Genomic DNA, 10,150 nt, shown 5'->3' with positions numbered 1-10,150 from the left:
GATGAACCTGGATTACTTTTAAAGTCAGAGAGATGTTAATAGCTACCATTTCTGTGCTTATTATGCGGGGGCGGGGGGGGCATTGTGCTAAGTGCTTTACATGGCTTAAAGCCCTTTCTGTCTTCACAGAAATCCAAGGAGGGAGGGTACTCTGATTATCCCCACTTTACAGAAGAGGAAATTGAGTTTCAGAGAGGTTAAGGGGCTTGACCAAGGTCAAACCACCAGAGAGTGGCAGAGCTGTGATTTAAAACCACAGCTAAGATACTGGACTCCAAAATTCAAGCATTTAATTATTACCACTACTGTCTCTTAGGACAAGAAAATGCTAAAGGGCCTGTTATTTAAAATGTTTTACTATGGAAAATATCAAGGATATCAAAAGTGGAAAGGAAAATATAACTTCCAGTTGTAAAGTGAGTAAGTCCTGGGGATCTAATGTACAGCATGGTATTAGTTAAGAATACTATATTGTATACTTGGGATTTGCCAAGTGAGTAGATTAAATGTCTTCCCCCCCACACACAAAAATGATAGCTGTGTGAGGTGATGGATGTGTTAATTAGCTTGGTTGTGGCAATCATCACGTTGTATACTGTAAATGTATACAATTTTATGTGTCCATTATACCTCAGTATGGGGAAAAAAAGAAAAATGTAATAAATCCTGATGTACCCAGGACCCAGCTTCAGTGAAGCTTTTAGGTGGAGGGATTTGGGTGAGGGCTCAGGGAGGGGCATGGGAATGCTTAGGGAGGAGAATGATGCCAGAACCAGAAGTCTCATCCTATTATATACACACATACCACACACACATCCCACACATGCCCCCCCACCACCCCCATACACACACATCCCACACTCGACCCCCGCATACACACCACACACACACACATACACGCACATAGACACACACATGCGCACCCACAGGCAGGCACACACTCACAGGCACACCCCCACACACACCGCGTCCCCCTCCCAACTCCCAGGCTCCCCTTCTGGCTGCCCCTGGGGCTCCAACCATGACAGGCAGCAGTCCTCCCCCTCTCCCGCCCCCACCCATTTCCTTCCTCCTTTCTACATCCAACTGGCTTGCGTTTCCCCAGCCAGGTCCTTTATAGATCCCTGGCTCCCCTCCAAGGCCTCCAGGCTTTGGCAGCGTCGGAGAACGAAGACATGGCCAGAGAACCTGACAGCGTGCTGAGATGGGCAGCCCTGTTGGTGCTCGCCACCCTGGGCACAGCTGTGATGGCGGCCACCAACCCCGGCGTCGTGGCCAGGATCACCCAGAAAGGCCTGGACTATGGTAATCAGATGACTTTCCTTCCCTCCTCTTCCACCCTTAAAGAGCACTTATTGAGCACCTGCTGTGTGCAGCCCTTTAATTCCAGTGCATAGCCTGCTCACTGCTCCTCAAAGGAGGCCCTCTTACCCCCATCGTATAGATGAAGAAACTGAGACTAGGTGAGTTGCCCAAGGTCACAGAGCTGCAAGGTGGCAGTGCTGGGATCAGAGTGTTGGTCTGGAGGACTCCAAGTCCAGCGCTCAGGCCCCCGAGGGTCCTTGCGGTCCCTTCCCTCTCTCTACCCAGCTGCCAACTCGGGCTTCTAGGCCCTTCTCTTCCCTCCAGAGCTGGTTCTCAGTCTTACCATCTGCCTCGAGATCCCTGGCTCAGTCTCCAGCATGGGCAGAGCCCAGGCCCTGTGAGGAGGCTGAGTGATGAGGAAGGGGAGAATGAGGAGAGCCTTCTTCAAGGTCTCCTCCAGGGTAGGGGCTTGGCACAGCCATACTGTGCACATGACCCATCTGGATGCCCCAGAGAGGCTCCCTCCAGGCCACTCACCCAGGCCCAGACCTAGGAAAGCGTGGCCTGGAACAGCCCCATGCTGACCCGCTCAGATCTGGGCCAGGCGCTTTACATACCCCATCTCCTTTCATCTTTATGTCAACCCTGGGTGGGACATATTGTTAACTAGCAACAATTTACAGATGAGCAAACTGAAGCTTGGAGGAGGGACTGGGAAGTAACGGGGCCTCCAAAGGAGATGCATTATGAGAATGATGACAAGGCGGATTGCTCTTGTCTGCTGGCTCCGAGCAGGTTCCTGGGGGAAGTGATGATAGAGCGGACGGGAAGTTGACCAGGTGAAGGTGGGAGGGGAGGGTCTTGTAGGTAGCAGGAATGGCCCAAGCAGAGGTTCGAGTCCTGGCAGAGTCGCCAAAAAAAAAAAAAAAAAAAAAAAAAAAAGAATGGCACTAAGATCCTGCGGAGAGTGAAGCCAAAAGTCAAAGAGGTGGCTTACCCGTGAGGGCATAGCGCCAAGGGAGGTGCAGAGTCAGTGTTCCAGAAAGACTCACAGGACACATGACTGGGTGTTTAAGGTGATATTTTAGACCAGGGATTGGCAAACGACAGCCCTCAGGCCAAATCTGTCCCACCACGTGTTTTTGTATGGCCCATTGAACTAAGAATGGCATTTACATCTTAGATTTTTAAATGGTTGGAAAAAAATCAAAAGAATAATATGTCATGACGTGCAAGTTATATGAAATTCAGATTTTAGTGTCCCATCAATAAAGTTTTATTGGAACATAGCCACACCCATCCATTTACATATTGTCTGTGGTTGCTTTCCGACAATCACAGCAGAGCAGAGTGGGTGTGACAAAGACAGTATGAGCCACAAAGCCAAAGATATTTGCTATCTGAGCCTTTACAGAAAACCCTCACTGACCCCTGGTATGGACAGGGACAGGCTGAGCCTCTGACCATCACCCCTGTTCTCACCCTTCAGCCTGCCAGCAAGGAGTGGCCGTGCTGCAGAAGGAGCTGGAGAAGATCAAGATCCCGGACTTCTCGGGAAGCTTCAAGATCAAACATCTCGGGAAAGGACATTATAGCTTCTACAGGTAAGGCCTGCGGAGCTCAATCCTTAGCGTACAGAACTTGTGGTGTCTGGGGCCACCAAGACCTAAACCACAGAGCCCCAAACTCCTAAACTCAGAGAGGTTAAGGTCCACAAACTAGTGTTGACACCACCCCAAGGGGATATAATCCCCCAAGCTGAGTGTGGAGGAGGCCACAGAAGGTACTCACCATGACTCCCAAGGCACGGGGAATGAGTCATGAACCCCCAAACTCTGTGCTAGGCCCATATAACAATAGGATTTGGGCGGGGGGCTGTTTTCAAGGACAGGAAGCCTAATCTAAAATGGCCCAAGACAGAATTTATTGGCTTACATGCTTGAGACGTCTCTGGAATAGTCTGGCTTCAGGTTCAGCTTGAGGTAAGCCCCAAATGTCATTGGACGCTCTTTTTGCCTTGCCACTTTTCAGCATCTCTTCCCTTGCGAAGGTCCAGTTCTCAGGTAGGGGGTCCCCTTGAAGATGCAAGATGGCTACTAGCCTTTCCTCAGCACTGAGAATCCTGTGGAAGGAGAGCACTTTTCCCTTGCAATTCAAGCAAAACCCCTAAGATTCCCTGTGATTGTCCCATCTTTGGTTATGTACACATCCCTGAACCAATCACTGTGGCCAGGGAATACCCTCCACTAACTAGCTTGCGCCTGAGTCCAAAGCTCCACCCCGTGAAGGTGGAGGTGAAGTCAACTTTCTTTGGAGTGACAGAGAGTAGATGTGAGGGGGGTTCCCCCAAAGTAAAAAGGCAGCTCTAGTACCATGAGAAGGGGGTGTGGGTAGTGGGAAGAAAACCCCCAAATGTCTTCTACAGAATTTTATACACCTATTCATTCAACAGATATTTTTGAGCACCTACTATGTGTGTGTTGCAGCAGGCTTTGCTATAACAGTGAACCGAGAGAGACACATTCCAGCCTTTTATAGAACTTGCAGCCAGTTGAGATTACATGTATTATCCTCATTGATCGTCACACTTCCTGCAAGATGGAGATTATTATGCCCATGTTACAAATGAGAAAACCAAGGCTCAGGATGATTAAGTGACATGCCCAGGGTCACCAATAGTACACTGAAGAACAGGATTCTAATGCAGATTTGTCTGACTTTAAAGCCTAGCTACTCTGCCCAAGGCCCACAGAGTTTCCAAGGCTGCTCTTATAGCTTCTGGGTTCTCCTGGAATGGATACGGTGCAGGGTTGAGGGTGGGGGTGGTTTTGCACTAACCATTAACTGAGTCCTTGTGTGGACCCCCAGGAGGCTAACAGAGCATTTCTTCTTCACAGCATGGTTGTCCGTGGATTCCAGCTTCCCAGTTCCCAGATAAGACTAGTGCCCAATAAGGGCCTTGATGTCTCCATCATAAATGCCAACATGAAGATCAGTGGAAAATGGAAGGCCCGAAAGAAATTCATGTGAGTCTCCAAGCTTGGGGTTTATTGAGTGTGTGGGGTGAGCTCTTGGTGATATTTGGAAGGGGTGAGAGCCAGGATCACAGGAATGCCAAATTTTTGCCTAACCTATCACCACTTGTCCCCACAGGGTTCCTGGGGGCATTTTTCATGTATGAAGTTTCAACATAGCCTTGATTAATAGCTGAGGATTTGTCCACATCACAATGCAAAACACTGTCAAGAGTTGGTACATGTGGCTTAGGACGGAAGGCTAAGTGGAATCATTCATTTACCCCTTTATCAGTTGGCTATTGCTATGTAACAAAACACCCTCAACTCAGCCCCTGAAAACAACAATCATGTATTATCACTTTGTATCTATGTGTCAGCTGGGGTTCTGCTGATCTGGGTTGGGCTCAGCTGAGGCAGCTCTGCTCCACATGTATCTCTTTCTCCTCCTCCTTAGACCAGTGGGCTACTCAGAGCATATCCTTGGTGATGGCAGACGTGCAGACAGGGCAACTGGAAACACATAGGTCCCCCTAAGGCCTAGACTCAGAACGGGTCTATGGTCAGTTCTACTCATATGCCATTGGCCAAAGTAAGTCGTGTGGCCAAGCCCAAAGTCAAGAGCCTGGAAATGCACACAGCTCCCCCTAAGATAGGGAAAGGGGTGAAACATTGAGGCAAATCATCCAGACTACAACTCTAACGCTACATATTGGGTTCCCCACAAGGTGAGCCTGCCCTCTAGTGGTGGTGGCTCAGAATGACCGATCACTTCCTCGACTCCTTGGTGGGGAGTCCAGGGGCAAAATGGAGGGAGGAGAAGGCACTCTGGGGAGAGGGACACGAATCTGCCCTCCCGTACAAGGACTGCACGGTCTGTCCCTTCCCCACAGTAAGAATCGCTTAGTTCTTCACGTGGGCTCTTTCGCATCTGTCATTTCACTCACTGATGGCAAAAAAAAAAAAAAAAAAAAAACTTCATCATATTGAAGGAGAGTTGACAAAATACATTTAGGTCCACTATCTTACCCAAACTCGTTTCATCCCTGAAGGAGAAGTTATTAACCCCATTTCACTAATGAGAGCATTAATTAATTAAAGTCCTGGATCCCCAAGCCCCCAGATTTTTAGGGGCAAAGCCAGTGTTCCACCACTAGCCAAGGGTCTAGGTGAGGCAACTGGACCTCAGAGCTGTTAAGACACCCAAAGCCACTCAGCAAGGGCAGAGGCAGTGCGTCAGAGCAGCGTTCCACCAGGCAGACACGGACCCACACTTCGCTCAGTGCTGTGTGACCTTGGGCAGGCTGCCTCCCCTCTCTGAACTCCATCTCAAATAGCAAAACCTACCTGCCAGCGCAAGCTTGCAGTTTGAGTGGCAGTGGGGAAGAAAGTGCTTGCTCCAATTCTTTTGTCCGTGTTTTCCTTCAGCAAAGCCAAGGGCAACTTTGACCTGAGTGTGACGGGCATCTCCATTTCGGCTGGTCTGGAGCTGGGCTTTGACCCCGCCTCAGGCCTCCCCACCGCCACCTGTTCCAGCTGCAGCAACCATATCAACAGTGTCCGCGTGCACATCTCAGGCGGCAAGATGGGGTATGATCTCCTGGGACTGTGGGTGGGAGGAGGGACCTCAGGAAGCACTGTCCTAATCATCTCTGTATTCAGAAAACATGCCAAGTGCCCCCTCCTTGCCAGGTCTCGTACAGGGGCCTCAGGTGTAGGGGAGGGACAGGGTCCATGGACAGAGCAGACACCCTCCCTGCCTCAAGGAGTCGCTTGTTCATCCAACATTCATTCAACAGACTACTGAGCATGTATGATGCCCCTGGCTCTGGGCTACCCACTTTACGTGCACCAAAACTATACAATCCTCACCACCTATCCATAGGCATGTATGTATCCGCTCAAGAAATGTCATCTAAGAATCTGTTGTGCACCAGGCTCGTGCTCAGGAAATAGCAGTGGCCAATTAAAATTCAGCAATAGCTACCAGTGGCACACGTCATTGTGTGCCAAGCATTCTTTTAAGCTTGTGAATTGTCTCAACCAATCCACACAATGAAGTTAGTCTATTACTACCCCCATTTTCAGAGGAGAAAACCAAGGCAGAGAGAGAATAGGAAATATCCTGAGTTTTCAAACCTAGTGAGTGTTGAAAAGGGATTCAGCTCAGAACTCTCTGGCTGTAGACTCTTAGCCACACAGCCGTTCTCTTGAAGCTTCCTGCCCAGTGGGGAAGATAAACATTAATCAAACCATTGCGCTGGTGAATGGCTCACAGTGAATTACAAAAGGATATAAGAACTAAGAAAAAGAGGCACAAAGTGCTACGAAGACATAGAACAGGAGGATCTGACCTAGTCTGGAGGCTGGCTGGTTCTTCCTTGATGAAATGACATTTGAACTGAAATGAAAAGAATAAGTAGGAGTTAATTAGGTGGATGTTGGGGACGGGGGTGTTTTAAACAGCAGGAACAGCATGTGCAAATGCCCTGTGGTGGGAGGCAGCACAGAACACAAGAGGATACAGCAGAACAGTGTGGCGGGAGTGCCAAGAGTGAGAGCAGTAACAAGGAAAGAGGCTGAGACAGGGTGGGGGTCCAGCTATGCACCAATTGAGGAAATAAACTCATAAACGAGTCACTGCACCCAGAGGGCCAAGTATCTAATGGGGGTGTATGTGTGCGGTTAAAGCCCAGGAACAAGGGTGCCTAGGGTATTTAGAAGGGGAGGAAGGCTTCCCACATGAGGCAGGCTCCCGAATGCAGCCCCGGGACACTTGGGAAGCCTCATGCATGTCTCCACATGTCAATCTTCAGGTGGCTGATACAACTCTTCCACAAAAAAATAGAGTCTTCGATCCGAAATACCATGACCAGCAAGGTAAGACCGACAGAGCGGGCGGGGGGCGGGGGGAGGCCTCAGTGTATGCATCACTGAATTCTTTGGCTCTCGCCCCAGAGGACCAGTCCTCTGTGGTCCTCACAGTTCTTTGAAACCACAGGTCCAACTTAGAAACCAGTCATGAGGAGTCCAGCAAGAGCCAAGAAAGGGTCCCAGCATACAGCCTCAGCGGACTCGCCCCACTCCTGCTACACCACCCCTGCTCTTCCTTCCACATTCCTTCCTTCAGGCAAACTGCCTTCTCCTGCCTCGCCCTGCTTCTTCTCAAAGTCCTCCGGCCTCCTCCCCCATCCCTGCCACACCCCAAACCCCTTTCTGGGTGCTCCCCACCCGGAAGACGGAAGACGTGCAGTTGAGGAAGCCGGTAGGCTAGAGTGCCAGCAAACCATTCCCTAGGGCTGGGACTGGTGCCAACCAGCATTCCCAACCCTGCCCTTACCCTAAATCCACCCAGGCCAGCTTCTTCAGTTGAGAAAAAGGGGCCATTCCTTGCCCTGGTTTTCCATGAATGAACCATTAGCTCCCAGGAATGCCCTGAGCCTGTCTCACAGGCCAAGTGAGTCAAGGGCAATGGGGAGCCATTGAAGATTTTAGGCAAGGGGGTGACCTGGCCAGATCTGTGTTTTAGAGAAATTTCTGGGGTTGCCATGAGAATGACTGGAGGGGCCAAAAGATGGGGCAGGGCATGTCAGGGGGACTGAGGAAGCTGTACGGTCTTCTGGATGCGAGCCACTGGGTTTCCAGGCGAAGGCACCAACGATGGGGGTAGGGAGACATCAGTCAAATCAGATCATCAGTCTGAAGGCATTCTACCAAAGTCTTAAAACAAAAAAACAGTGCATGGTTGTCACAATGCATAATAACACAGTAGATTATAGAATGGGTTTCAGAGTCAGAATCTCTGGGTTTTAATTCTGGCCCCAGGGCCTAACTAGCTTTGTAACCTTGAGCAAATATCAGAACCTCAGTTTCGCCATTTGCAAAATGAGGACGTTAATACCTCTGGCACCAAGCTGCCGGAAGGATTACTGAGGTAATGCAGGTGGTGTGCTCACCCCCCAGCCTGGTTAACCCATGGTTCAACTGTCTTTGCAATTAAGTAATAGTAAGAGGAGAATGTTAGCATTTAGCACCGGAACTATCAAAAGAGAGTATTTCTTGGTAACACCATAAGAGTGGCCCCCCAAAAGCAGCCAAGCTAAAAAGTACGAATGCACTGCTGTCAGATAGCAATGGTGATGGGGAGAAGGCGCGAGAGGGCACTACGTATATGGGGTGGGCTCGGCACAATGCCTAGAACTCTACAAGGATCCCGGCACCTAATCCACACAAAATCCTTATGACCGGTGGCGGGGGTCATGATTTTCCCCATTTTACAAATGAGTAAACTGAGGCACCGAGGGGGAAGTGATAGTACTGAGGTTCAAACCCAGGCCATCCCACCTCAGAGGTGAAGCTCTTAATCATAATAAGATATTCTTTAGAAGACAGTGCTGGCTTGAGTGGCTGGCTGAATGGATGGATGGATGGATGGATGGATGGATGGATGGATGGATGGACGGATGGATGGATAAAGGAGAAGTCAGGGTATCCATGATAGTAGCAAGAACTAGAAATGAAGAGGAGTGAGCTGGGCAGTTGGCTCCCCAGGAATGCAGAGCGAAGAGTAGGTGTCTGAGGGATGCTCTGTGTGTCTGTGGGGAGGGGGGCTGGGGGGGAGGGCAGGTAGGAAGGAGCATAGAGGGGCTGTAGCAGGAAGATGGGCTCCAGGCTGTGGTGTGATTTGCTGTGGTTTGGAGCCATCTGGTGGCCCTCCTGGGTGAGTGGCCTCGGAAGGCAGTAGCCCAGGTGTTCAGCCGGGCCCTAGCTCCCAGATGTGCTGCCCCCCTCACCCCTGGGCCATGTGGCAGAGTCACAGGCTCCTAGAGGATGATATTCTTGGGGCGTGCAGAGTCACACATCTTGTGTGATAGAAACACTCTAGGAAACCAATGTTCTCCCTCCTACATTTCTGTCCTTCCTCCCTCCCTCCTCCCTTCCCTCCCTCCCTCCTTCAAAGAAACATTCAAGGAAAAGAAAACATGTCAGGTTCCTTATTCCCAAAGGACAGTTTCCATTAAGGGCGGCCCTCACTGATCACTTCTTTGGTTCTCTCCAGATCTGCCAGATAGTGACCAGTTCCGTGTCCTCCAAGCTGCAGTCTTATTTAAAGACACTGCGAGGTGAGCACTGGGTGAAGTCAGGACAGCTGGGGTACAAGGGGCAGGGGGGCTGGGAAACAGGGACCGTGTGCTGGAGCCAGCGAGTTCCCCAAACTGCTGGCTGGGTTCCCTCCCTGCAGACTAGGCTGGGCAGCACATGGTGTGAGCACATTGAGCACGTTTAAGATGCCTTCCGTCCCCAGGCACCGCCCAAGCCCCGCCCCCCCAGCCACCCCCCACCCAGGGATTTGCGGTGTCCAAGGTTTGGCCTCAGCAAGCAGGAAAATGATTTGGGTTGGAGTCCCAGCTCCATCACTCACCCGCTGTGCCGTCTTGGACAAGTTATATTTCTGAGCCTCATTTCGTCCCTTCTAACATGAGAAGGAAGGGCTTAAGGAGGGACCCATATTTATTTATTTATTTATTTATTTATTTATTTATTTATTTATTTTACTTTAAATTTTTTATTGTTATGTTAGTCACCATACATTACATCGTTAGTTTTTGATATAGTGTTCCATGATTCATTGTTTGTGCATAACACCCAGTGCTCCACGCAGAACGTGCCCTCCTTAATACCCATCCCCATGTTAACCCATCCCCCCACCCCCCTCCCCTCTAGAACCCTCAGTTTGTTTTTCAGAGTCCATCGTCTCTCATGGTTCATCTCCCCCTCTGATTCCCCCCCCTTCATTCTTCCCCTCCTGCTATCTTCTTCTTCTTCTTCTT

At 50.0% G+C, this 10,150-nt stretch overlaps 1 protein-coding gene across 1 annotated transcript in view; it reads left to right on the top strand.

The window, feature by feature from the left end:
* Window positions 1-1,105: 1,105 nt before the first annotated feature.
* Window positions 1,106-10,150, top strand: part of LOC112827628 (bactericidal permeability-increasing protein-like) — a 25,157-nt gene continuing 16,112 nt past the window's right edge. The window contains exons 1-6 of the mRNA XM_025876265.2: window positions 1,106-1,305; window positions 2,795-2,909; window positions 4,203-4,331; window positions 5,748-5,909; window positions 7,136-7,199; window positions 9,379-9,442. Of these exons, the coding sequence (XP_025732050.2) occupies window positions 1,176-1,305; window positions 2,795-2,909; window positions 4,203-4,331; window positions 5,748-5,909; window positions 7,136-7,199; window positions 9,379-9,442 (664 nt within the window). The 5' untranslated portion in view covers window positions 1,106-1,175. The remainder of the gene's footprint in view (window positions 1,306-2,794; window positions 2,910-4,202; window positions 4,332-5,747; window positions 5,910-7,135; window positions 7,200-9,378; window positions 9,443-10,150) is intronic.

The sequence above is a fragment of the Callorhinus ursinus genome, unplaced genomic scaffold, assembly GCF_003265705.2.
Source record: "Callorhinus ursinus isolate GAN/ISIS: 27379988/994484 unplaced genomic scaffold, GSC_fseal_2.0 scaffold38, whole genome shotgun sequence".
NCBI classification, from domain to species: domain Eukaryota; kingdom Metazoa; phylum Chordata; class Mammalia; order Carnivora; family Otariidae; genus Callorhinus; species Callorhinus ursinus.
This window is presented reverse-complemented; position numbering and strand designations above follow the sequence as displayed.